The sequence below is a fragment of the Ursus maritimus genome, unplaced genomic scaffold, assembly GCF_017311325.1.
Source record: "Ursus maritimus isolate PB19 unplaced genomic scaffold, ASM1731132v1 scaffold_12, whole genome shotgun sequence".
In the NCBI taxonomy this organism is placed as follows: Eukaryota; Metazoa; Chordata; class Mammalia; order Carnivora; family Ursidae; genus Ursus; species Ursus maritimus.
The window spans coordinates 69,327,412-69,353,481 of NW_024423564.1; the positions used below are offsets into that span (position 1 = coordinate 69,327,412).

A 26,070-nucleotide genomic window follows, 5' to 3' on the forward strand; every position below is an offset into this window, starting at 1 on the left:
CCCTGGTGCTGACCCCAAGCCCTACATCAATGGCCAAGGCCAGAGATGCGTGCTGAGACCCGTGTTTGCTTGGCCTCCGCCCTCCCCACCTAGCACGTGTATACACAAAGCCCCGGGGCCCCCCAGCTCACCCCTGCTAAGGCCTTGACCTGTCCCTTCCATGGCTCTCCACAAAAGCCTGCCCCGGGGGCCCTTGGACCTTGCCCCCTCCAGCAAGATGCGTGACGCTGCCGTCCCCCCCAGGGGTGGGCTACGGCATGATGGTGGTGTCCACGTACATCGGCATCTACTACAACGTGGTCATCTGCATCGCCTTCTACTACTTCTTCTCGTCCATGACGCACGTGCTGCCCTGGGCCTACTGCAATAACCCCTGGAACACGCCCGACTGCGCTGGGGTGCTGGACGCCTCCAACCTCACCAACGGCTCCCGGCCCGCCGCCCTGGCCGGCAACCTCTCCCACCTGCTCAACTACTCCCTCCAGAGGACCAGCCCCAGCGAGGAGTACTGGAGGTGAGCCCCGCTGGCCCCGGGCTGGGGGGACACCTGGCGCCAAGCCCCAGCTCTGCCCCCTTGCCGTGGGCAGCGCTCTGCCGACCAGGTGGGCTGCCGGGACGGGGGCCGGTTTGCGGACTAGCTCAGGAGAGGAGGCTGACGCCGCCGGGAGCGATGGAAGGCTCGATGCTGGCTGGAGCATCCTGACGGGGTGCAGTGAGGTAGGGCTCCGGAAGCGGGGCACGTCAGCAGAGCAGAGTAGGGACAGCGGGGTGCCTTCCTGGTGAGAACAGCGTGAGCGAAGGCCTCAGGTCCCAGGGGAGCGGAGGCTGGTCCCGACCCTGAGAGGAAGCTGTTCTGATGAGACTCACAGGTGTGTGGGAAACTCACAGGCCATGAGGGGGCCCTAGGAGGGGCCACCAGCCTTCTTGGAGAACTTACACGAATTTAGCGTAGACTTGCCGCTGCAGGGCAAAGGGAGCCGTGGAAGTTTCCTGAGCCAAGCGCTGTCATCAGCAAGCCGTGCTTAGGAAAGACAGCCTGGCACTAGTATGTTTTGTGGTGACAGAGACTGGAGTCTCAGGGCTGGCTGCCGGGAAGCCACAGCTGGAGGTGTTCCAGAATAGCTTGTCCCCATGGGATGGACGTGAGGGCACAGGGGGACATCCTGAAGGAAACTCCCTGTGGCCTATTGGGGAACCGGTGGAAAGAGAGTGTTGGGGGCCTGTGGGTAGGCCACATTCATTCATTCCATATCTACAGGGTCTGTTCTGCCAGGCCTCGGGTACCCATGGGGTCTGAATATAGCCCAGAGTCCCTCATCTGAGGAGTCCACCGTCCTGAGACGGGTCATATTAGGCCAGGTGCCTAGATGCCAGTATGCTCAGGGGTGTGGTAGGGGCACAAAGAGGGGGTGGTCAGTTCTGAGGGTGTGGGGGCAAGAGGAGGTGGTCCAGAAGGCTTCCCTAGGAGGGAGGAGGGAAGAGTAGAAGGGATGGGAGAGACATGTGCAGGTAGGCCATGGCCACGAGGTGGCAAACTGGAGACAGGTGGGCCAGGAGAGGCCAGAGGCATCAATCATAAGCCACAGGGCTTCTCATGAGGGGCTGAGATTTGAAGTTTCTCCAAGAAGTGGTAGAGAGCCATAGACGAGATGGCCGAGGCCCCGGGGAGACTGGAAGTCCTAGCAGGTCAGTATCCTCTAAGCCCGGTCCCAGTGCTCCGACCCCACGGGGCCCGGCTTCCCTGCGCCAGCCGCTGTGCTGTGCCACCGACACTCAAAGACAGCTAAGATGTGGTCACTACCCACAGGGCTCGCGGTGTAGACAACAGCGCTGCTGCCTGCCAGCAAGGGGCAGGCAAAATTACCTCCAGGCCGACTCAGTTCCTCAGTCGCTGGACAGATCATTTCTTGAGCACCTAGGGTACCAGATGTGCACTCGGAAGGGCGACAGCCTGAGGAGTAAGACACTCGGCTCCTGCCCTCATGGAGGTCCCATCTACTGAGAGGACTGAGCAGTTTACTGCCCTGTTGGCTATTCTACTCCGTTTGAGGCATGGTGTGGGCAGGGCAACTTGGTCTAGACTGGGGGTGAACCTGGGGAGCACAAGGCCTCACCCACACCCACGGGGCTGATTCAGAAACTCTCACCCCAGCAGCTGTCTGCCAGGAGTCCCAGCCGGCTGGGGCCAGCCAGGGCAAAGTGCTGGAGATTTTATCCAGGGCAGTCAGAGGGAAATAGTCCTCAAAGAAAACTGGTCATGGGTTGGAGGGGCCAGATGGGTGGCCCACTGAACTCTCTTCAGTCAAGCCTGGAGCGGGGCCTGTCTCACTAGCCACTGTCCCAGGCGGGACTCCTTCCCTGCAGGGTGGCTCCCTGCTGCCCCCTCCTGGAAACCCTGGGAAAATGACCCTTGAGAGGCCTGCCCAGGCTGGCTTCAGCAAGGAAGTGAGGAGAGCAAGCACCCCCATTTCCTGGGCACCTACTATGTGCCAGGCATATTATCTCCTATAAGAGTACCCCTATTTTTCAGATTCAGAGACTGACGTTCAGAGGTTAAGGAACTAGGCAGCAGCGCTGGGTCGGGATATGTGTGTCCCACTGTGCCTGGCGCCTGGTAGGAATCAGGCCAGTTGATGCCCTGCAGGTGTCCTTGGTCCACACTCTCCAACACCACTTCAGAAAGCTGTGTGATCACATTTGAGCCCCACCACAACCTCGTTTGCCAGCTCGTGCAGATAGCATAAAGTAGTCCCGTTTTACAAATGAGGGCAGCAAGTCCGAAAAAAGATTAGGAGACTCCCTAGAGCAAGGGAAGTGCAGGGGACAGATTTCTGAGCCCCAGTCTGCCTCCTGACCGCCCTCTGGCCCACGGTCTCCTCTCTCCCACCAGCCCTTCCGTCTTGTTTTACGATCATCTGCGTGCTGCTCTGATTCTGGCCTGTAGGCCCTAAGTAACAACCAGACCCTCCTCTCCACAGCCCATGGTGCACAGCAGAGTACCCGAAGCCCAGTGGACTAGGGCCCCAGCACCCTGCTCCCAGTGTCTTCTTGGGAGCTCTGGAGTCAGTCACGCAGACCTCACTCAGATCGTGGCTCTGTCGCTTATCAGCTGTCTGGCCTCGGGAGATCACCAAACCTAAGTCATAGCTGTTCGTCCACTAAATGGGAGGGGTCCCAACCTACCTTGTTGTTATAAAGAGGAAATGCAGCATCACTCCTAAGAACGGGGTGGGCACTCAGGAAGCAGAGTGATGCCGGCAGACCAGCTCCAGCCGCTGCTGGACACGCAAAGAAACAGATTAGGCTGTTTTGTTCTCAAGGAGTTGATCGCTGGGCTGTGGCAATTAAAAAGTAATGCAGAATAATTCCAGAGATGTTATGCATCACGAGCCAACTCGTAAATGTGTTGGGTTCCAAGAGTTCTTAGGTTAATTGATCTCAAAACCACAAGGTCCCAAAACAAAACAAAACACGAAAAGAGAGGTAGAATTTATTACTTGGTACCCAGGTTAGCATTTTTAATTGTAAACTTTTTAACCCCCGGTATTGTTTGTTTGCCCTTGCAAAGCATATAAATGATTAAAAAGTAATCCTATAAAACACTACCAGTTTAACATATATAATTAGACAAAGTTAAAAAAAAATCTTTTGAACAAGAAATGGTTTCTTTACGTGGACTGCTATTGCTTGCAGTAAAGCAGCTCCGAGTCGTAGCAGCAGAAGGACCCCGTCGCTGTTCTGGAGGGCAGAGCTCCGCAGCACGCATGTGCCCTGAGTAGGTGTGCCCACTTGCGGGGGGCCCAGCCCAGTTGCCTTCAGCTTTGACCTTGTCTGCTTATCCTAATAGCCCCCAAAATACTTTTTCTGCGTGCTATGAAGGAAAAAAGATTGGAAAGCACTGTCGAAGGGAACCAGGTGCTTTTTGGTGGTGGTCCCACAGCTCCTCAACTTCTGCCATCCCCTTGCCTTTGGTTCCCGCGTTGACTAAGAGCCTGGAGTTGGGTAGGAGAGGGACGTGTTGACAGCGCCCTCTGCGGGTCACGGTGCAAAGGGCGGCCTCCAGGGAATTCTTGAGGCTGCGAAGAGGCAGGCCCGCCAAGCAAACACCAAATCCCAGGCCTGGCAACATTGTCCCATGAGGGGACAGAGTAACATTGCATCACAAGGTACTAAAAATGTTGCCATGAGTTTTGAGAACTGACTTGGAAGAGAAAGTGAGACTAGCTGAAAATGATAGAGGACCGCCTATGAGCTATCCTGAGAGGAACTAGCTGTAAAAGGGGACAGAAAGGAGCCTGTATTTACCTAAATCCGGCTACAAATTATGCTAGGTTGGTGTTATGATGCCCATTTTACAGATGAGGAAATTGAGGCTTAAGAGCTTGCCTCTTGCTCATCACTTTTAGCCTGGACAGCTGCAATGACCAAGCTGCTCCCCGCTCCCAGGCTCTCTCCTTTCTACTCCGGATCGGTTTGCCACGATGTTCACTCACTCATTCACTCATTCACTTATTCATTCATTCATTCATTCATTCATTCATTCATTCATTCAACAAATATCTCTTGAGTACTGCTCTGTGCCAGGCACTTTGCTGGGGGCTCTGGGTACTCCTGCCTTCCTAGAAAATGGTTGACAAACAAAATTAATAGGTTTAAAAAAAAGGGAGACGTGTCCTGTGGAGGAAAATCTAGCAAAGGGGGTAAGGAGTGCTGGGCTGCGGCCAGGGCCGCTGTTTTAAGCAGGGTAGCCAGAAAAGGCCCGTTTGCAAAGAGGGCACCTGAAGGAGATGAGGAGGGAGGAAGCCATGGTGACAAACCCAGCTGCATAATTTGTGGGGCCCAGTGTGAAATGAACATATGGGGCCCCTTCTTCAAATGTATTCAGAATTTCAAGATGTCAGTGGCCGAGCGTGACGCCCAGCACAAAGCCCTTCTAAGCGTAGGGCCCTGTGTGATTGCACATGCCTCACACCCATGTGTACATATGGATGTTTGGGGAAAGAACACTCCAGACAGAGGAAAGGCTCGTGCGTGCAAAGGCCCTGAGGTAGGGGCGTGCCTGGCGTGATTCAGGAATTACGAGGAGCCCGGTGCAGTGAGCGGGGTGTCGAGTGGGAGGACGGGAGACCAGAGGGGTGGCAGGTTGGGGGCAATGGACCACTTCGGGCTTTGCAGCCACTGTAAGGACTTAGGCTTTTTCCCGGTGAGAGATGGGAGCTGCTGCAAAGTTTTAAGCCCAGGACAGACCCTGAAATTGCTCTTATAAAAACCCTTCAGAAGCTTCCCATCGCTTGCAGGATAAAATTCAAACTTCTCAGCCTTGCCTTCGTGGCTTCTTATAATGTGGCTTCTTCCTATCCTTCATCCTTCTCTCTTCCCTTTGCCTCCGGCTCCAGGCTTGCTGAGCTCCTGACAAACCCAGGCTGGCCATGTTCTTTCATGATCCCCTGTCCTGCTGCGCTACGTGCCGTTGCCTCCGCCTGGCACGCACTTCCTCTTCTCTTCACCCACCTGCTCCCGTTCCTCAAACCTTAGCTCAAGCCTCACCTCTCCTGGGAAGCCTTCCAGTATGCACCCCCCGCCCCGGTCTGGGATTGAGACGCCCCTCCAGTGGCGTCCACATGCCTGACCTAGGTCTCTATGCCCAGCACCTAGCACAGGGCCCGGCACGTAAGTGTCCAGTTGATTGAAAAGACGCTGCCGGGGGCGCCTGGGTGGCTCAGTTGGTTAAGCATCTGCCTTCGGCTCAGGTCATGATCTCAGAGCCCTGGGATCGAGCTCTGTGTCGGGCTCCCTGCTGAGCAGGGAGCCTGCTTCTCCCTCTCCATCTCCCTCTCCCTCTGCCTATGCTCTCTCTCTGTCAAATAAATAAAAAAATCTTAAATAAAAAAGAAAAAGAAAAGAAAAGGCACTGCTGGGGCAGCGTAGGACACCAGATAGAGCCCCACATACGTAGGGGAGGAATTCGGATTCAGGCCCAGGTCTGCATGCTCCAGAGCCTCCAATCTTTACTCAACACTCCACCACCTCCCTCGGCTCATCAGGGATGGAGAAGGCTAGTGTGGGTGAAAAATTCACAGAGGGCTTCCTGGAGGAGGTGACATCTGATAGGATGTGCCCAGTCTAGAGGAGACGGTAGTACTAAAGGCAGAAATGCACAAGCCCTGGGATGGGCCTGACTAGGGACAGGGAGACCTCCACACCCTTGGGGCTGAGGAAGCCAGCCCAGGCTCAGGGTGTTACCTCCAGGCACCTTTGAGGGTCCCGGAGGGGCTGCAAGCAGTGGAGTCTCAGGGCAGCAGGCAGAAGGGGTGGGGTGGGGCCAGTCGGGGCTGGGGCCTCACAGTAGCACCCTTCTTACACATGCTGGGACCTCATGAGAAAGAAGGAACCTGCCAGGCTGCGCCCTGGGCCTTGGGAATCAGTTGCTGGGCTTCAGGGGCCCGGCCCTCAACAGCAGAGTATCCCCTTCCCCAGGCTCTACGTGCTGAAGCTCTCAGATGACATCGGGAACTTTGGGGAGGTGCGACTGCCCCTCCTCGGCTGCCTCGGTGTCTCTTGGGTGGTCGTCTTCCTCTGCCTCATCCGAGGGGTCAAGTCTTCAGGGAAAGTAAGTCCCCCTCCCCCAGCAGGGTCTGTGCCCACGCAGAAAGGTCCTGCCTCCCCTGCCGGGGTTGTGTGCAGGCAGTGATGACGGGACGTGGGGGGTGGGGGCCAGGCCGGGGTGCCCCGGGCAGGGAGCTCCGGGAGGAGCCCGATGGAGCCTGTCTCGTGCCCAGGTGGTGTACTTCACAGCCACCTTCCCCTACGTGGTGCTGACCATCCTGTTCGTCCGAGGCGTGACCCTGGAGGGAGCCTTCACAGGCATCACGTACTACCTGACCCCACAGTGGGACAAGATCCTGGAGGCCAAGGTGGGCCCCGGAGCGTGGCCTGGAAGGGGCGAGGAAGGGCCGAGCGGTGCCTGCCTCTGACCCCGGCCGCTCTGCCCATCCTGCCCCGCAGGTGTGGGGCGATGCTGCCTCCCAGATATTCTACTCGCTGGGCTGCGCGTGGGGCGGCCTCATCACCATGGCTTCCTACAACAAGTTCCACAACAACTGCTACCGGTGAGCCTCCCCCCGCCCGCCCCGGGCCGCCCCGCTACCCTGCAGCCTTCCCCAGCCTCTCCCAGATCCCCAGAGCCAGCGTGGCCTCCCGGGCCTCGCCGAGGGCCCTCCATTCCACTCGCGGCCTGGAGGTCCTCGGAGCACTGGGTCTGCAGCCGGTCACTGGGGAGCACAGAGAGAAGAGGGTGGGGAACGGTGATGCCCCAGGGCTCTGCGGGGACTCCAGAGCCTCGGCCCACTTCAAAGGGCCCGGAGCAGACCAGAAAGAGGTTGAGGGGGCCTAGGTTCCTGGAACTTCCCACCCCGGCCTTCTGGCTGCCCGCCTGGGCAGAGGGAAGCGAGCCGCGCGGCCTGAGCCCTGCTCTCCTCCGCCCCAGGGACAGCATCATCATTAGCATTACCAACTGTGCCACCAGCGTCTACGCCGGCTTCGTCATCTTCTCCATCCTGGGCTTCATGGCCAGTCACCTGGGTGTGGACGTGTCCCGTGTGGCTGACCACGGCCCCGGCCTCGCCTTCGTGGCTTACCCTGAGGCCCTCACACTGCTGCCCGTCTCCCCGCTCTGGTCTCTGCTCTTCTTCTTCATGCTCATCTTGCTGGGGCTGGGCACTCAGGTAGGCGGCACGGGCCGTGGGCCGGGGGCCGGCTGAGGGACGAGGCAGGGCCAGGTGCCTGCTCTGACGGCCGCGTGCCGCAGTTCTGCCTCCTAGAGACGCTCGTCACAGCCATTGTGGACGAGGTGGGAAATGAGTGGATCCTGCAGAAAAAGACCTACGTGACCTTGGGTGTGGCCGTGGCCGGCTTCCTGCTGGGCATCCCCCTCACCAGCCAGGTAGGACCTGAGGGAAAGGCTGGGCCGCAGTTGCCACGGCCGGAGGCGGAGGGCATCGTGGGTGGGGGAGCCTGGCCTGAGGCCCTCCCTGCTCAGCTGCCGCCTGGCCCGTAGGCAGGCATCTACTGGCTGCTGTTGATGGACAACTACGCGGCCAGCTTCTCCTTGGTCGTCATCTCCTGCATCATGTGTGTGTCCATCATGTATATCTATGGTAAGTGCCCAAGCTTCTGTGGCCTCTAGCGTCCCAGCCCCTGGCCCAGCCACGCTGCCCCGCGGCCTTGCTGACACCCCTCTCTCAGGGCACCGGAACTACTTCCAGGACATCCAGATGATGCTGGGGTTCCCACCGCCCCTCTTCTTCCAGATCTGCTGGCGCTTTGTCTCTCCAGCCATCATCTTCGTAAGTTCCTCGGCGGGCCTCTCCCTTCCTGCTGCCCCCTGGCAAGTGTCCTTCTCTTGGCAACCAGCAGGGGGAGAACGGGAGCCCATCCATCTGGCCAGAGCTCCCCCAGGGGGGCTCCCCACCCACAACTCCGGCCACTGGGAGTCTGAGGTTGCAGAGAGGCAGGCGGAGACTCAGAACCACCTGGGCACTGGCATGGGCTTAGGACGGGAGCTTAGAGCCCTTATTCGACTGAAGCCGGTGCCCAGCTGAGGAAAGCAGGCTGGCAGCCGCCGAGAGCCGGCCCTCCCTCCCTGCTCCGCCTTCCTGCCTGCTGTCCCCAGAGGGGCCTCAGGAACAATTAGTGATATTGGTGTCAGCCTCCGTGGGCCTGGCTGAGCTCCCGTCTCCAGTCCACCTTAGCCAAGGTGCTCGGGGTACGCGGTGTGAATGCGTGAGTGTCCAGAAGTGGGTTGTACATGTCAGATGTCAGCTCCAGATCAGAGGCCACCTCCCAAACCTTCCGGGCACTGGAGTGGCCTGGCTCTGGAGAGGGAACGCTCTCGATCCACCAATACTCAACACCTGGGAGACTCCCATCAGGGAGCAGAGTTGGTGGCAGGAGCCCCCCGCCACCCGCCCCACTGGCCGGGAACCAGGCACTTTCTGCATGTTGTTCATGTGTCCAGCTCTCCAAGGTATTGTTGTCAGTCCCACTTTATGGATGAGGCAGCAGACGCCCAGAGATGTTAAGTAATTGACCCAGGTTTACACAGCTAATAAATGAGAGTCGCCCTTGGAAGCAGGTCGTCTCATCTGGAGCCTGCGTGCTGCGCCAGGGCTACACCAGAAACGCCTGCAGGAAGGGGAACTGGTCCACGGACTAAAAACCATCTGATTTTGCTCCTTTGTGCTCAGGGTGGGGGGAGGAGGCACCAAGTGTTTGACGGTGGAACGGTAGCGCCACAGAGAAGAGGCAAGGCCACCTGAGCGACAGAAGGGTCAGCCTAGTGGCAAGGCCAGCGTTCAGTCATGTCCCCGTCATGCCCCGCTTCTCTGGGCCACAGGGAGCTCAGCATTAGATCTCCACTTTGGCTCATGTTTCTGGGGTTGGGGGGGACAGCCCCCGAGGACTGAGGCCTTCACCGCACAGGGTGTGGGATCTTCCCCGAGGCGGCACAGGCACCAGCTCTGACCACTGGCCCAGCTTCGAAACAGGAGCAGCGGAAGCCTCCTGGAGTGGCGGGAGGCGGGGGAGGCCGGGCGCTGCCGCCAAGCGCCGTGCCCTCTGGGGCTTGTGGCTGAGGCCGAGGCCCGGGAGCCTCCCGAGGGGAGCTCATCCTCCAGCGTTCCGAAGAGGCTGCCCTCGCCGGGCAGAGACGTGGGGTACCAGCCAAGGCAGAGCAGGAGGCAGGAAGGAGACAGACACAGGAAGGCTCCAGAGGGGCAGGCTCGGCCCGGGTCCCGTGTCTCTGTGAGACTGAGGCAACGTGGGCAGCGCCGTCTCTGTGCTCCGAAAGCAAGGCCAGAGTCGCCCTAAGCTGAGGACTCCAGGCCCTGTGGACCCATGTTTCTGGGCTGTCGTGTTGTCTTTGGGGGCTTTACTTCTGCATTTCTGAAAAGCTCTTCTTGACAAACCCTCTTTCTGTCCGCTGAAATAAGGGATTTGTTTACACCTTGATCAGCGTCTGGTTCCATCAGGAAGCTTGTCATAAGCTCCTACTATGTGCAGCATCCCAGGAGGGGCCCCCCTGGTGGATGTGGGTCTTGCCCTCCTGAATTTGGTCACTAGGACGCAGCTGAGGGCTCAGGAGGCGGATGCTGAGCCCTCCTGGGGAGTGGCCCGTGAGCCACCTGCCCATCTTTCTGTTCCCTTAGTTTGGTGCCCTGGGCTTTATTTCCCATCTCACTCCTCTCTTTCCAAAACAGTTCCCGGTCCCCAGCCTGCCATTCACCATTTCTAGCCTTTGGAGCCTCCCCTATGGCTCCATAGCCATAGACAGGCAGGGCTTTGCCCTCTCCTCTCCTGCATCGCTCCCATGTCTCTGCACAAGTCCGGTCAAATCAGCAAGTGAGGTTGTGCCGGGCACTGTGCTGGGCACTGGAGACCCTGATGCAGTCCCAGGAGGCCCCAGGCCTATGGGAAACATGAAACAAACGCTTAGCAGATGGAAAATGCCCTTGACAGCCCTTTCGGGTAGAGGGATGAGAAATCTGGAAAGGCTTCTTGAAGGAGGTAGCATTTGCATAGGGTCTGACAGAGGAAAATGGAGAGGATTTTCCAGAATAAATGAAGAGGGAGGAAAATGCTGGGTACAGCTGAGACACTGAGACCAGGTTAACATGGTTAGAGGAATAAGTGAGGTCTTGCTGTGAGACAGTAAAAAGCCCTAAGGCCAAGGATTTGGCAAAAGGGAGCATCGTGAGGCTTTGAGCAGAACTGACTGACTCAAAGGTGATATCACTTGTTCCCTGGCTGGTTCAGGATTATGGCGAGGACAGACCTCTTCTCTTCCATGATGCCTGATGCCTACCTGCTCCCCAGGCCCTGGACCCCTGGTTCCATCTGCTGCTTCCACTACCCAAACCTTGACATTGCCCCTGTCCTTCCCCAAATGTCTCTTCCTAGTTTGGGAAACTGGAGAGGAAGGCGGGGGGGGTGCTGCTGGGAGGAGGACTGAGGCCTGGAGAAGGGCGGGGATGGAGGGGCGGTGTTGGACAGGCCTCACGGTCACTCCCATCTCCTACCCTCTGCAGTTCATTCTCGTCTTCACGGTGATCCAGTACCAGCCAATCACCTACAACCACTACCAGTATCCAGGCTGGGCTGTGGCCATCGGCTTCCTAATGGCTCTGTCCTCCGTCATTTGCATCCCTCTGTATGCCCTGTTCCAGCTCTGCCGAACAGATGGGGACACCCTCCTCCAGGTGAGGGGTGGGGACAGGCCGCAGCCAGGTGGACCAGGAGGGGGTGAGTGGATGGGGCTTAATGGCTCCCTTCGAAGTGCCCACCCACCCTCCATGTCTACCTCTCCTGCAGCGTTTGAAAAATGCCACGAAGCCAAGCAGAGACTGGGGCCCCGCCCTCCTGGAGCACCAGACTGGGCGCTATGCCCCCACCCTCCCACCCTCTCCTGAAGACGGGCTTGAGGTCCAGCCGCTGCACCCGGACAAGGCCCAGATCCCCATGGTGGGCAGTAACGGCTCTAGCCGTCTGCAGGACTCTCGGATATGAGCACGGCTGCCAGGGGAGGGCCCATCAAGGACCCCACCCCCGCCCGTGCTCCCACCACAGAGACTGGGAAGGCAGGGGATGGGTGTCACCACCTGCCCCTGCCATGCCCTGGCCAGGGCGGCTGCTGTCACCTTGGTCACCACTGGTAGCGTGGTCATTTGTGCTCGTGTCCCCGGTGTTTACAGGTCCTTTGGATGCCAAGATGGCAGCTGGGGATGGGTGTGGGTGTTGGGAGGGTTGCCGGGGGGTTGCCCAAAGCACTTTGGAGGGGGTCTCAGGCCATGTCCCCAGAGATCTCCTGGGCTTTACATGGCCTCTGACGTGCCCACACTCCGTCCTGAGCTGCGGTTCTAGGTGGGCCCCCTACCTGTCCCCCTCCTTGGGCCTCCAGCCTCCTGACCAGTGTTCTTGCCCTCAGAGCAGACCCCAGCCTCTGCTCAGGCAAATTTGGGTCTTCCTATCCAGGGGCAGGGTGAGGGGCTAAGGGGCTGTACAGTGTTACTTGTCAGGCTGTGCCGCCCAGCCCTGTTTGTCTGTGTAATTATTTTTGTAAAAATCGTATTATCTGTGGTTGCCACTCCCGTGCCCCCAGCCTTGGGCCCCCTCTGTCTTCCAGGCCTGCCTGCACCTCACTCGGCTGCTCTGGGGTCTCTGCACCTCATTCCAGCCCCGGCTGTCAGGCCCAGCCAGCAGAGGCCCACGACCCAGCAGCCTGCCCAAAGCACTAGTTTCTGGGGGGGTCGGGGTGGGGTGCTGCTCAGCAGGAGGTTCGAGCCCAGAGCCCCGGGGAAGGGGACCTTCCACGAAACCCCCTTGCCCTCCCTCCACCAGGCGAAAGGCCCAGTCTTCCCAAACTGGGCTGCCCTTGTTCACGTGCCAAATGGCCCCAGCCCGCGTGCCCCATCCCCTCTCCGGAGCCGGAGCTCCTTCTCTCAGCCCCGCAGTGTCCGTTTGTCCGTCCTCTCTGTCCCTCTGTGCAGTGCCAGCCCCGGAAGAGCCGCCTCTAACCCTCTGTAGCAATAACGGTGCACCACCCACCCCTCCCCATCTGTGCACCACTAGGATTTTAAAGTCCATAGATTTTAATGAAATTTCTATTCCTGTCTCTGAGCTGCTGCCGTGCTTCATCTGAGTCCCCCAGGGGGACAAGAGTCGGGGCTGGGATGAGACCTCTGCCTGCCAGGCCTTTGTGGAGGACTGGGAGAGGAAAGGCCAAAGGCTCTGATGGTCAGAACCAGACACGAGGGACTTGGCCAGGGGGTGGGGCAAGGGCCAGACAGATGGGCGGCCTTGCGTCCTGGCGAGGGCCCATGCAAGACTAGACCTAAGCAGGCTGGGCCATGGCAACGGAGAGGTGGCAGCAGCAGACGGGGTGAGTTCCAGCAGAAGCCGAAGCCCACTTCACCACCAGCCCTTCAGGGTGGGGCCTGGGGTGCTGCACTAGACATCAGAGTGGAGGCTGGTCTCTTCCCGGGGCTGCACTGAAGCTTCCGTCCCCAGCGGCAGGTGGTAGTCAGGCCTCGAGGTCGGGGCCAGGGGCAGCGCTCCAGAGGGGGAGCAGGCAGGCAGCCCTGGCGAGGCCCCGCCTGAGCTCCAGCAGCCCCGCGGGGGCAAGGCCGGGGGCTGAGACCCCGGCTGGAGGACCCCCCGGGCTGCTGCCTGAACAGAGCAGCTGTGAGCGAGCAGTGGCCTGAGCCTTCGTCCCCCCTGTCCAGCCGTCCCGCCGCTCTGGGTGACCCGTGGCTGGAGGAGACACAGGGGGGCCTCAGAGGGGCCTGCAGCTCCCGGCGCATGGCTGCCTTCTGCTCCTTCAGCTCTGGAGGAGAGGCACCTCTGAGATGCAGCGCCCAGCAGCTCTGGGGGTGTGTACAAGTGTGGGCTGGAGAGCAGGAGTCTGCGTGCTCTGGGGCCTCCTTGGGGTCCTCACCTGCCAGGGTGGGCTCTAGGGTTGCCTCAGAGGCCTGGGGCGCCCCTGTATACTCCTCTTCCAGGCAGCGCTGCAGGGAGAGCTGGCTCAGTGCCCCAGCCTTAGGCAGGGGAGAGACAGGGCAGAATGCAGAGGCCAAGATCCCCACGCAGGACCCCCAAACTGGCTTAGGCAGTCCCGGGGCAGGGGGGGGGTGGACACTAGCCCGCTGAAAAGCCCAGCTTGGTGAGGTGGTAGATGTCTTGGACTCAGACTTAGGGAAGGTAAGGAGGCCAAGACAGGGACAAATTCAGCAAGTTAATCTAAAAGTGCTGACCTTGGGCTAAGGGGCTCAACCAGAATCTTCTGGATTCACACACACAGGGACCGTGCACATGTAAGAAATGGCGATACACACACCTTTCCACGCACACATGCACACAGACACACACGCGTGTGGCTCTCACGCACCAGGTGAGAGGCAGTGGTGTCTACACTCCGCAGAAAGGCTCTGGGCACGGAGGCCCAGGGCCACATCTCACCTGCAGGACGGGGCCCATCCTCTCCAAGGCGTGACACTCCTCCTCCAGGAGGCTCCTGGGACGCATGGGAGTATGGCAGCTGAGACCAGCTCCACAGGACCCAGTCTCAGCTGAGCCCTCCACCCAGCCCTAACCTCCAGCCTCTCCACCTCCAGGTCCCCCTGCCTCAGCCCACCCTGCTCTGTGTGGCCAGGTGCTGGCCACAGCCTCCCATCCCCGCCAGCCTCTGCCAGGGCAGGATGTGTCCTCCCTGTGCCTACCTCACAGCACCCACCATCCTCTCTTCCGCATTACTGCAGGGGCCTTCTCTAGCGTCCCTTCTCTCCCACATCACAGCCCTTCCCCTGCTGACAACCCTCCCATGGTTCCTCAGGCCTTAGAGGCTGCTGGCATCCCTGCTTGACCACTTCCTGGCAGCAACCACAGCAGCCCTGCAGCAACCCGTCCTTTCCCCTTTCCCCCTCTCAGCCTTCCGCTGCTGGTCCACCAAGTGTGTGGCCACCTTCTCCTCTCCCGCAGTCCAGTCCCGGTACTTCAAGACCTGTCCCAGCCCCATCCTCCCTGTGTCCACCCCCACCACGCACACTCAGGGGCCTCACCGCAGGTGTCTAGCAACCTCGTCGATGCTGGACACATTCAGTTGGTCCTTGATGATGCTGAGGTCCCTCTGACTGCTGCTTGCAGATGAGGTCAACGTCACTCTCCCCATGTTGCCTCACCCCAGGCCTTCAGGACACAAATGCCACTTCTCCTAGATAGTTCTGTGTCTTTTCTCGCAAAGACAACATAATATAGTGCAAAGGGGAGGAGTTCTGGAGCCTGGGTTTGCAAATGAGCTCTGCCACCCTTCAGTGTGTGTGACCTTGGGAAGTGGATTATCCCTTCTGAGTTTTAGTTCCTCATCTGTAAAAGGGAGCCATCGTTCACCCAAAGGGTTGTGTGAGAACTAGAAATAAGTGGTTGCTGCCATTCACTTATGAACGCGCTCCTGCTCCTTTATCTCATTCAGTCCCAGTACTCTCTAGCCCAGCTCTCGTTGATCCCTACATGTGGTTGTAAGAGGTCCAGCTCCAGGCCAGGAACTTCTCCATGGAGTCAGGTAGAACCCACCAGCTGGCTGGTGTCCTCTGCCAAGCAGGGACAGATCCCTCCTCTCCTACCACCACTTTACCTGGGTTCACCAGCTCTCATCTGCAATGTCTCCTGTTCTGGCAAACCAAACTTAGGCTCCTCCAAGGCAAAGCGCAGGACCCTGGGGCTATACTGTACCCAAGCCTGGGTCTGGTCCCTGCAGAAGGTGCACGAAGGTAATTTAGGAGTTCCTTCCAGGGAACCATCAAAGGCAATCCTGGCCCCTTATCAGGCGCAGGGCTAGCCCCTCTTAGGTCTGCCGTGGGGCTTAGCCCTAGGTCTGAGGTTCCCACCTGCCCTCGCAGATGGCCTTCTGGCGGAGATCTAGGAGCAGCTGCCTCAGTTCCTGGCGCACGAGGTCTCTTAGGAGGGGCGGTGGTGCCAGAAGGGAGGAGGGGTCAGAAGTGGGGCGGGAGCCAGAGGCTTGGGAGGATTGAGTCTCTTGGAGCAGTGACTGTAGCATCACCACCTGTAAGGAGAGCTGGGACACCTTGCGACTGGGGAGAGAAGTGACGGGAGTGAAGAGGGCTGAGGGACTGAGGGGCAGAGTGGAGTCAAGAGAGCTGCGCGGACAGTGAGATCCGGCAAGATCTCGAGACCTGTCGGGCGGGACCAGGGACGCGGAGGAGGTGGGGAAATCACCCGAGTCCTGGGACGGGCCTGGAGTGTGGCCCATCTGCCCGCTCCCCACCTCTGCCCGCAGCTCCAGGCTCAGGTCCACCGTCGTCTCCCCCAGAATCCTCTTCACTTCGGGCCGCTCCGGGAGCGGAACGTACTCCTCTACCAGATCCCACAGAGACGGGGAGTCCCGGAGCATGGCCCACCCGCGTCGCCGCCCCCGAACGAGCAGTCCCAGGCTTCTACCTGCGGGAGAGCAGGTGGCAGCGCCGCGTTACCCGAAGGCCAGTCGCCCAAGGCTGGGCCCCGCCCACTCCCGCCCCGCCCCTTCCTGGCCTCACGGGCCACGCCCCCAGCCCATCGCGCTCCCCGGCCTCTCCCAAGCCCCACCCTTGTTCTGCCGCCAGACCCAGCGACCGGAACTACCCGGTCCGGAGTCGCCGATCTCTGGCGCTGTCCCTTCTGCCCCGCTTCTGGCTGACTCTCGAGGGCCGCGGTTCCCGGTCACGGCCCCCAGGGGCCGGGCAGTGGGGACCAGGGCCCTAGCCCCGCCTCTTCCGCGCGGCCGTCACCCGGGAAACCGCGCCGCTACCCAGGCCCCGCCCCCAGCCATTCCAGGTGGGGTGGGCGGCGCCAGCTAGAGGGGAGTCAGACCCGCCTCCGAGGTAGGTGGTTTGGGAGTCCGAACCATCCACAGGGCTCTGATGCCAAGCCGTCTGGGCAGCTTTCGGCTTCGGGGCAGGTGGGAAGAACCGAGAAACCGGAGCCCGCTGGGGTTATTACTTAGTTTCTTCCCCTGGCCTGGAGACAGCGGCGGGGTAAACCTTTCCTCTTAGGGTCGGTGAAGTCTCGCCAGCGGCTGCGCTTGCAGGGGCCTGGGGAACCAGGACAGCCCGGGCCAGACAGACGAGTTAGGCCAGGTGCCCTCCCACAGCGCACACGGGGTCTGGAATCTGGGCCCAGATTCTCTAACCCCAAGCAGACAAAGGGGCTGCTCCATTCACGTTTTTTACTAAAGCACCCACACAAGTTTCTGTGCAATGTACAAACAACTAGCCGGCCCTGGGGCTACTGCCTTCTCTCTGAGACAGGGAGGCGGGAACCAGACTGACTGATCTAAGCCCCAACCGCCCCCCATGCAAAGCCCAACCCCAAGATCCCAGGCAGCGACACAGCACCCCCTCTGGTCCCCTCCGGGGGCTGCTCCTCAGCAGGGGGCGCACCAGAGTTTGCCCCTACAATGTTGAATGAAAAAGGTTTCCCCTCCCCTGGGAGCACGGGGGATCCTCAGGTCTGAGAATTCCCCTTGGAAGCCACACTGCCCCCTAGTTGTACCTCCCACTCTTCCAGGCCCTAGGGGACTCAAGGGGGGAGAAACTGAGGCACAGAGAGGTGGAGTGACCTAGCCCAGGCCACTCGGTGAGGCAGTGCAGGGGCTGGCCCGACCCTGACAGTGAGAGAGGGCTGGGCTGGGGAGGGAGGGGCAGGAAGAAGGGTTGACCCCAGAGAGGGCCACACTGGAGGAGCTTGCCCAGGTTGGAAGTCCCCCCAAAGTAGGTTCTGAAACTTCCAGGTGCAGCTGGGGGGGCCTATGGAAGACCCTCCGAAAACAGAGCCCACAGTCTTGGTCCTGGGGGATCCCCCACAGAGTAGCCGCCAGCCAGGCTATAGTCAGTCCTCTGGCAGGCAATCCTTGGCACTGGGAGCCTCTGTCCATTAGTATCAGCCCCGAGGGGGCCATGACGGGGGCCGCCCAATGTCCACTGTGATATTGGTGAAGAGTGGTTGCCGAGACACTTCCAAGACCTGGTACCGCACCGACCCGATGCCATCCCGCTTCATGGTCAGCTTCGTGTTCTGAATCTTGGTAAACCTAGACAGGACGGAAGTGGGTCCAGATCAGGGCTACCCAACACACCCAACATGGGAACTCTGGGGCAAAGGCTCAAGCCACCCTGGCTTCTTCCAAGGATGACTCAGTTCTCACCAAACCCTCTGCCCGTCACCTGCTTGGAGCCCTTTTGCTCTGGCATCTCTTTTCAAAACAGAGATCTTATCCCCTTGGGTTCAGAATTGTGACACCCTCACAAATCTCTCTGATCTCACTTTTCTTCTAAGCCTTAGACCCAGACACGGGCATCCCATAGGCACCTCAAATGCAATATGCCCTGTGTCGGTCATCATCTGCCCTCTCCAAGCCCCTCTTCTCTTTGCTATCTTCTCTGTCCCTCACCACTTACTGAGCAGCCCCCAAGTGCCGGGCTCTGCTCTTAAGTACCAGGGACACAGTCTGGAACAGGACGTAAGTCCCTCCTCTCATGGCAGTCTGTTCCACTAGGGGAGACAGGTAACAGACAAGGAGCACATCAGAATGCTAAGGCAGACGGGGGAGGGAGACCAAGATGGCTGCCGTGGAAGGGGTGAGTGCGGAAACCAAGCTGGGGGGGGGGGGGATTCCAGGCAGAGCACATGCTGACCCTAAACTGGAAATGAGAATTTGCCCAGCCAGTGGTTCAAGTTTAATGGGCCAAGGGCATAAGAACAGCGTGGAGGCTAGAGCAGGTAGGGGTGGGGCTCTGTAAGTCAGAGGATGCAGTTTTTTTTATTCTAGGAGTGAGAAGACAGGGATTTTTAGCCAAGCAGGGAGGGCCAGAGGACACAGGGAAACTAGTGAGAGGCCACTGCAGGAGTCCAGACAAGATGACAGAGGCCGCACTAGGGCGGAGGGGGTGAAGGGAAAAGCGGATAGGCTCAGAGATGTTTGGGGATTGACACTGACACGACCTGCTGACAGTTTAGACACGTAGGGTAAGCGAATGAAGAATCCAGGAGAACTAGATGTGAGGCAACTAGGTGGATGGAACCGTTTCTTTCTTAAAGCCAGAACTGCCTTGGTGTCTTGCCACTTCCTCACCCAAGGCCGACATCACTAATTCATGAGGACACGGAGACCTGAACCAGGACCAAGGCTCCTGGCATGTGCTTCTAGAGCTCCTCCCCCACCCTCGCTGCAACTGCTTTGATCTTCCCGGTCCTTCTGAGCTCAGCTCAGATCCCTCTCCAGAGCCATCCCAACACCGAGCACTCTCCCTCAGATGCCCTGCAGCCCCTCTGCTCCCTTCCCTGCTCGCCCTGGTTTTTATCTGAACTGCTTTTTCATCAGCTCCCTGGATGCGCAGTGCTTCACGCTCCTGCCAAAGGCCAGCCCTCCACTGGTGCTGCAGCAGACCTCCCCACTCTGACACCCTGCGTTCAGAGCAGAGCAACACTACTGTTCCATCTGGGCACGCGGCAGCCTCACGCCCAGCACACCCCTGCGCCCCGGGATTCCTCCAAGCCTGGTCAGCTTCCTTCCTGGCCCATCAGCCACTCTGCCAGCCCTCCTTCACCCTCTTCAAACTCAAAGGGTGATCCTTTCAAACCCAAATCTGATCCTGCCCCTTCCCTGCTTAAAGCCCTCCCGTGACTCCCCAGCGCCCCTGGAACAAAAGTGAAACTCCCAAACTGGGATCTGAGACCCCAAACACCAAGCACTGACCCCACTACTGTCACTCCCAGCCCTCGGCGACTGTAATACCAGAGTCCCAGACTCTCAACTTATACCATGCACATTCACATTCCAGACTCCTGCAAAATACCCATCCTTTTCTCCAAACTGGCCTCCTCCACCAGCCTGGTGAATACAGCACTGTGCCCAAGCAGGTGTGTACCAAACACCTGTTGAATGAATGATCTTTCAAACTCTGGTTTACCATCACCTCCTCCAGGAGGCCTCCCATCATCACTCCCTCTTCTGCCAGGACAGCACCTTGCCCTGATCACCTGGCGCTGTAACTGCGTATTTCCCTCGCTAGAGTGAACTTCGCATGGGCTGTCCAGCAGGGACTGGCTCCGGGCTCCCCCCGATCCCCCACCAGGTTAGAGCAGTGCCAGGAAGCCCTTGTCTACACTGCACATGCACTCAGGTGCCTCTCCCAGCCTGCACCAGCACAAAATGTTTCCACATCCTCAGGGACGGAGTGGCCTGCTCCAGTCTCAGAAGGGTCAGCACTGTCCGTGCCCTGCCCCACGTTGCTCGGGCCACCTTTGTGTCCCCAGGCCCAGGAGCTGGGTTCAGTGCCCGCTACCTCTTGTCCTATCTGCTCTGGCACAAGGGAGATCCGTGAGGACACTGACGGGAATGTAATCTACTCAGTGATGATTTGAACCCTGCATTTACATTTTGTCACCTCTAGGAATTAGGCCAGGGATGACAGAAGTCTGGGGTGAGGCTGAACTAGGGGTTGGGGAACAGGGATCAGGGGTGTGGGAGTCATCTCTAGGAGTCAAGGGGGTCAGGGGCCTTGGGAATCACGTCTGGGGAGCAGTGGCACTGGGGAGTCCCTCCTAGGGAGTAAGGGATTAGGGGCACTTGGGGTCACCTCTGCGGGTTGGGCTCGTTATGCTTGTCCCGGTCGTGCTTGATCATGCGGTAGCGGCCTATGCGGATGTCTGGGCGCGAGATCTTCATCCCAGTCAGGGAGATCCTGGGGATGGGGACAGACGGGCTGGAGCAGGCACCGGGAAGGGCAAGGAGCCTCGCCCAGTCTGCGCTGCACCTTCTGCACCCAGTCTACTCCCCGCCCCACCCTGCCCCTACTCACCGGTTGAAGATGTCGTCATCCTCACCACCCCAGCCCCAGTACTCGTTGGGGAAGCCGTTGATTCTCAGGAACTGGGCTTTACTCAGGCCTGACACGCCTCCAAAGTAGCCAGCATAGGGCAGCCTGTGGCACAGAAGGGCAGGTGTCAACGGAGGGGCCTCAGGGGGTTCCAGGGGCAAGGACAAAGACGAGGTGGGGGAGAGTGTGCTACAGGGGCCAGGAGCAAAGGGGCGCTGGGTGCAGTGTGGACCGTCGGGGCAGAGAGTCTGGGTCCAGCTGAGAAGGGAGCCCTCACCGGAAACCGAACTTGTCCATGGCAATGGCAAAGTGGCGGGGCTGGTCACCACAGCGGTACAGGTTGCGGTCATCCATGGGGACCAGGTCCACGTCACTGAAGATGAAGCAGTCGTAGGTGGCATCCTCCTTCAGCGCCTCTAGGAAGCCCACGTTGAGCAGCTTGGCCCGGTTGAAGGTGTCTTCACCGTGCTGGGGTCAGTGCAGGGGATAGGTCAGCTCAGGGCCTGTGACTGGCAGGCACCTGCCCCTTTACCACTGTCCAGAGCAGTCCCCAAGGGGGACTACTTCCCTGCCTCCCGCTACCAGACTCGGAGTGGCACCCCGAAGTCCTGCCTTCCAAGGCTTTCTAGGACTTGGCTCCGGGCTCCTCTCCCGCCGTTGCCCTCAGACCCCAAGGCCCCCTGCACAATGGTCCTCAGCAGCCCCAGACACGCCAGACTCTTTACTGCCTCGAGGCCCTGCTGTTAGCTCTGGATTGCTCTCCTCTGACGGTCAAGCTTGTGTGGACCGGCATCCCTGATCACACCTCCCTGACTCCGTGTAATCATTCATTCCATCCTGTGCGCTTCACTTAGGCCAGTCATTCATTCTTTCACGCCTTCATTCCAGCGTGCCCTGTAGCCCTGTCCTGGGTGCCAGGCATCTTCTTTGTGCCAGTGGGAGCCTTAGAGAAGAGCAGCCCAGAGCCCACTGTACCCTGCTGAGCACACTCACGACAGGAGATGAACAGTGAATGCCCCAAATGACCAGTGTCAAAGACAAAGAAGCCACGGGGACTGAGCCACTGAGCCTCAGCCACCTGTCCCCTCTGGCTCATGTGGACCCACAACTCCCTGGGCAGCCTTGGAGACCGGGACAGGACCTGGCTAGATTCACTTGTCCCCCCAGCGAAATGTCAAGCACAGGGTGTACAGGCAGTATGGCCCAGTGAGCCCGGGGTCCCCCGAGAAATGGGGCTGCATGCAGGCCCAGGCCTCCTTGAGGCTGGGTTCCTGGCCACGCATGCCCACGCTTCAAATTCGAGCCAGAGCAAGGAGGATCCCATGGAAGGAGCTGGCCGCTGAGCCCCCTGTCCCAGCCCACCATACCTCTAGGCTGGAGCTAGACAGGCCCCTGGAGAGGGCTCTTTAGGCGGCCCTTCTGGAGGAAAAGGAGGAATCATCAGCCAGCCTGGGCCTGACGGGGTGGGAGTGGCTAGCCCTGCTTGCTCTCTCTCCTTGCCCTGCACCTTCCCTCCCACCAGCCCTTGCAGCAACTGTGCATTTTCTCCTGGCTCATCGGCTCTCCTTTCTGACCTTTCTCACCAGCCAGGAGCCCTGAGTTTCTCCCACGCGGCTCATGAACATGCCCAATTTTACCCCATCTGAAAAAGAAACCTCTCTAGCCACCGCCCTACCTTTGTCTCCCCTTCTCGGCAGAGTGGTGGTTTTTTCTTTTTAAGAGTTGCCTCCAATTGGCTATTTCCATTTTGTCAAATCTGATTCCTTCTTCAACCCACTGCAATCTGCTTCCGCCCCCACCATGCCCCTGAAATGGTTCTCGCTGGGCCCACCTTGTTGCTAAATCCACTGGACGCTTCTTAGTCCATATCCTTCCTCCCCCGGCAGTGCTCACGTAGCTGCCATGCTTCCTTCTGGACACTTATTCCTGGGCTTCTGGGACACCACACTCTCCTGGGACTCCTCGAACCTTTCCGGCCAACCTTCCCAGTCTGTGGAGCTGTCCCTTTCTCCACCCATCCCTTACATGCTGGCCTTCTCCTCTCGCGCCCCACGCTCCCCAGGGCAGGTGGGACGTTGTTGGGTTTAGGGACCACCTGCATGCTGGTGGCTCCCAGATCCCTCTCTGCATCTCAGACCTCGCTGCTGGGTGGACTCGTTGGTCCAACTGCCGACTGAACATTCCTCTCATACTTCACCTGGACACTCAAACTCATCCCACGCAAAAAAGAATTCAGAGTCACGCTCTCCCCCAGACCTGGCCCCGCTCCGGCGTCGCATCTCACTCACAGGCACAGCCAGTCACACAGCAAATGGCCAAGGAGAACCCTCGAGGTGTCTGAAGACCCTTCTGGATTTGGCCTCTGCCAGCAACTCCAGGCCCATCTTGGCTACCCACTCTACACGCTGGACCCCACACCTGGGCCAACAGTTCCCGAACACACGAGACCGGTTCTCTGGATGGGGCCTGGGGCCTCCAGTCTGTCTGCCGGCTGATGCCTGTTCGTCCCTCAAGACCCATCTCAACCACCGCTTCTCAACTCCAGGCCTGGACAAGGCCCCTCTGTGCCCCTACAGGCCCCTGCTCCAACTCAGCCCACACCATCGTCCTGGAGTCTACAGTGATCCAAGTCCAAGGACGGGAGTCCCAAGTACGGGGAGGAGGACCTACATCAGACCCTCCCTGGGTCCCAGCAGCCAGGCCTGGCCAGGCCCACGGCAGGGCTCAGACACTGAGTTGAGTTCCCGGGCCTCTGCTGTGGCCGTGCCCTCACGTGGACTTCACCTCTCGTTCAGGCTCTCACTCCCCCTCTCCAAGGGCTTCTCTACAGCTCCTCACAGCCAGCAGACCGCAGGTCTCCACCTCCACGGGGCAGGGCCCAACAAGGGTAGACAATGGGGCTCATCCCCACGGAGGCTATGCACACACCCGTCAGGGCGCGTGCCAACATTGGCGTGCACACTCCCCTTCACTCACCTGCAAGCCCTCCCGTGTGAGCGGGGACATACACGGACCCCTGCACGTACGTTCACACAGCCACGCAACCACAGGCAGACAAGAAGCCACGAATGCTCCCAACCCCATTCGCGCACCAAGAGGCACGTAGGTCCCCACACCCACAGGTGCTCATGGGTTCCCTGGTGGCTAGCGCCCAGCCTAGGGCACAGGCAGCACACCTGGTTGATGACGTAGACGCCATAGCGCAGCCGCTGTCGCCTCAGGATGGGGTGCAGGTAGTGGAGCCAGTAGCGTAGGTGGTGCTCCCGGTGTCGAAAGGGGATGATGACCGCCACCGTCTGGGCAGGCGCGCAGTCGGGCGGCGTATAGCGGCCGCCCAGCAGCACACCTGGGTTCTCCCGCTGCACCCGCTCCAGCGGCATGGGCGAGGTGAACTCGATCAGCAGTCGGCCCACTGCACGCAGGACGGGAGCAGGAATCAGGCCTTCGTCAGACTCCAGGGGACGCCAGCCCTCTCCCTCAGCCCCGGGGTAGGCCAGGGAACCTCAGGAATAGCCCTCTCACAACAGACCCGGACCCCCCGCACCCCCGTAGGTCATTCCCCAAGTCCAAGCAGTCAGGTCTTCTGCCCACCCCTACAGGCAGGCCCTACCCTGCAGGCTCACCGAGACCAGGCGGCGAGTCAGGACAGGGAGGCAAGATGGGAGCCGTGGGGCCGGGCCGGGCACTGGGAGCCTCGGGGAGCCCCGAGCTGGGGACGGTGGCGTTGGGCCGAGAGAAGTTGGTGCTGCTGCTGGCAGCTGGGTGGAGGGCACGGGCAGGGCCGCGGGCACTGAAGCGGCTGAAGAAGGCCAAATGCTGGGCGTAGACGTCAAAGTAGAGGATGACGGCCACGAGGAAGTGCAGCAGGCAGAGAAGGAGCACAGCCTTGCACACGCGCTCCAGCGTCCCCCCCAGCAGTCTGCTCATCCCGCAGGCGGCCGCCGGCCCGCCCAATGGGCCCGGGCATCCGGCTGCCGGCCTGAGCATGGGGAAGAGAGAAAAGACCCAGCAGGTCAGGGCCCGATGGGCAAGGCTACCCCCCCCACCTGCTGCTCACCCTCACAGACCTGAGTCCTCACACTTATTACCTGCTCACACCCTGTGACACTCACGGACTCCCATTCTACCTGCAAATAGACACACGGACACAGTCCCTGGTAACTCGCTACTCACACATCTTCACACACCTGAGGACTAACCCACATACGCATACATTGCTCATTCTTGCTGACACACGGACACGCAAGCACAACCTCACGCACCCTCACACTCAAGGTGCACACCCTTATTGCGTGACTTGACACACACCTCTGTGTGTTCTCAGAAACATGAACACATGATCTCTGATCACACAGGTTCATACTTCCAAATGGAAACACACCTACCTGCAGCCTCACATGTGCACCCGTGCCCCAGAGAACAGACACCCCACAGGGCAGCATCAACCCGGGACTCTCGCTCTGGGGAGGGGAGACCATTTACTGAGTACCTACCATGCAGGAGCACTTGGTACTCATGACTTCTGTTAGTCCTCCCAGAAGCATGGTGGGCAGTGGTTTGGTTGGACAGGTACCAGAGACAAGTAGGCCAGGCCGACTAGGACCAGGCTGGGTAGTGGCCCTCAGCACCCAGGAGGCCCAAATATGAATAAGATGTTTATGGGCTTGCTTCCTTCTGGAGCCGGAGGTCAAAATACAGGGTGGGGCATAAGACACCCCTCCTCTACAACCTCAAGGATTGGGATGAACTTTCTGCAGTCTGCCTAGCACTGCTGGTTCTGATTCTGGGAAGAAGGAACATCTGGGCCCTGGAGAGGGGTCCAGCACCAGCATGGCAGGAAAGGGTCTGGCCTAGGCCACGGCTCCAGCTGCGGTCCCCACAGAGCAGCACTTCTGGTAATGCTTCAGGGGGTGGGCTGGGTCTCACCCAGAGATACACAGCACCACACAGTCACGGACACCCGGGGTCCCAGCTCAAGTCACCTGCACTCAGACACACTGAGAACTACACAGAGAGTCACAGACACACCCCAGTGACAGTAACAGTAACGCGGTCACACACTCACAAACAAAGCCGTTGCTCCTCGACGTACACAGCCATGCATGCAGGCTCCGGGGCAGCTCTGACGCCCGGCCCCACGTGCAAACATTCCCACCCCTCCCTCCCGGGCAGGGGTTCTGGGTCAGGCCGGCGGCCGGCAGGGCTGAGAGGTGGGGTAGGGCGGGGCTGAAAGGCAGACCGGCCTGAACACGTGGCTCCCCGGGACGGGGGAGGCAGCGAAGACCGGGTGGGTGTGGAGCCTGGGCTGGGGGTGGGGGGGCGTGGATTGGGGGAGTGGATGTGGGGCGGGGGCCGAGCCAGGGGGAAACGTGAGTGGAGCGCCTCCCCGCGCCACGAGGCCAGGGCGAGCGAGGACAATAAGGGAGGCTGGCAGGGGGCGAGCAAGAGGAGCCCGGGGTGGGGGGGGGGGCGCGGGGAGAGAGCTGAGGGGGAGGGATGGGGGGGGGGGGAAACGCCAGGCCGGGGTCTGGCCGCCGGCGCCTCTCACCGGCTCCTGGGCGGGGATCGCGGGGCCGCGCTCGGGGCGCTCCTCGCGGGGCCGGGTCTGGAATGTAGGGGCCCTGGGCTGGGGGCCGCGCGCGCACCCCTC

At 59.9% G+C, this 26,070-nt stretch overlaps 3 protein-coding genes across 12 annotated transcripts in view; 1 reads left to right on the forward strand and 2 right to left on the reverse strand.

Annotated features, from left to right (window-relative positions):
* The window catches only part of SLC6A9 (solute carrier family 6 member 9), a 35,294-nt gene extending 23,033 nt beyond the window's left edge, over positions 1-12,261 (forward strand). For 4 of the 6 annotated variants that reach the window (XM_040627392.1, XM_040627396.1, XM_040627391.1 and 1 more), the window contains 10 exons: positions 178-514; positions 6,478-6,610; positions 6,780-6,914; positions 7,006-7,109; positions 7,487-7,724; positions 7,808-7,942; positions 8,057-8,156; positions 8,245-8,345; positions 11,085-11,255; positions 11,368-12,261. In XM_040627392.1, coding sequence (XP_040483326.1) covers positions 178-514; positions 6,478-6,610; positions 6,780-6,914; positions 7,006-7,109; positions 7,487-7,724; positions 7,808-7,942; positions 8,057-8,156; positions 8,245-8,345; positions 11,085-11,255; positions 11,368-11,562 — 1,649 coding nt within the window. In that variant the 3' untranslated portion in view covers positions 11,563-12,261. The remainder of the gene's footprint in view (positions 1-177; positions 515-6,477; positions 6,611-6,779; positions 6,915-7,005; positions 7,110-7,486; positions 7,725-7,807; positions 7,943-8,056; positions 8,157-8,244; positions 8,346-11,084; positions 11,256-11,367) is intronic. The other 2 variants (XM_040627395.1, XM_040627393.1) reach the window with 2 other exon arrangements.
* Positions 12,262-12,340: 79 nt separating this feature from the next.
* CCDC24 (coiled-coil domain containing 24) lies at positions 12,341-16,403 on the reverse strand. Of its 5 annotated transcripts, XM_040627402.1 has the most exons (8): positions 16,150-16,403; positions 15,833-16,005; positions 15,435-15,610; positions 15,182-15,298; positions 14,610-14,684; positions 14,011-14,065; positions 13,490-13,559; positions 12,341-13,378 (listed from the first exon to the last, which is right to left on the reverse strand). In XM_040627402.1, exons 2-8 carry the CDS (start codon positions 15,956-15,958, stop codon positions 12,978-12,980), a joined length of 1,020 nt encoding a protein of 339 aa, XP_040483336.1. In that variant the 5' UTR covers positions 15,959-16,005; positions 16,150-16,403; the 3' UTR covers positions 12,341-12,977. The 5 variants fall into 5 exon arrangements, with proteins under 5 accessions (XP_040483336.1, XP_040483332.1, XP_040483333.1 ...); XM_040627398.1 differs by having other exon boundaries at positions 15,435-16,005; XM_040627399.1 differs by having other exon boundaries at positions 12,341-13,559; positions 16,150-16,271.
* Positions 16,404-16,754: 351 nt separating this feature from the next.
* Positions 16,755-25,535, reverse strand: B4GALT2 (beta-1,4-galactosyltransferase 2). The gene is made up of 7 exons (XM_008699315.2): positions 25,486-25,535; positions 24,044-24,399; positions 23,597-23,832; positions 20,698-20,888; positions 20,403-20,525; positions 20,181-20,285; positions 16,755-17,632 (listed from the first exon to the last, which is right to left on the reverse strand). Exons 1-7 carry the CDS (start codon positions 25,518-25,520, stop codon positions 17,482-17,484), a joined length of 1,197 nt encoding a protein of 398 aa, XP_008697537.1. The 5' UTR covers positions 25,521-25,535; the 3' UTR covers positions 16,755-17,481.
* Positions 25,536-26,070: the final 535 nt, after the last annotated feature.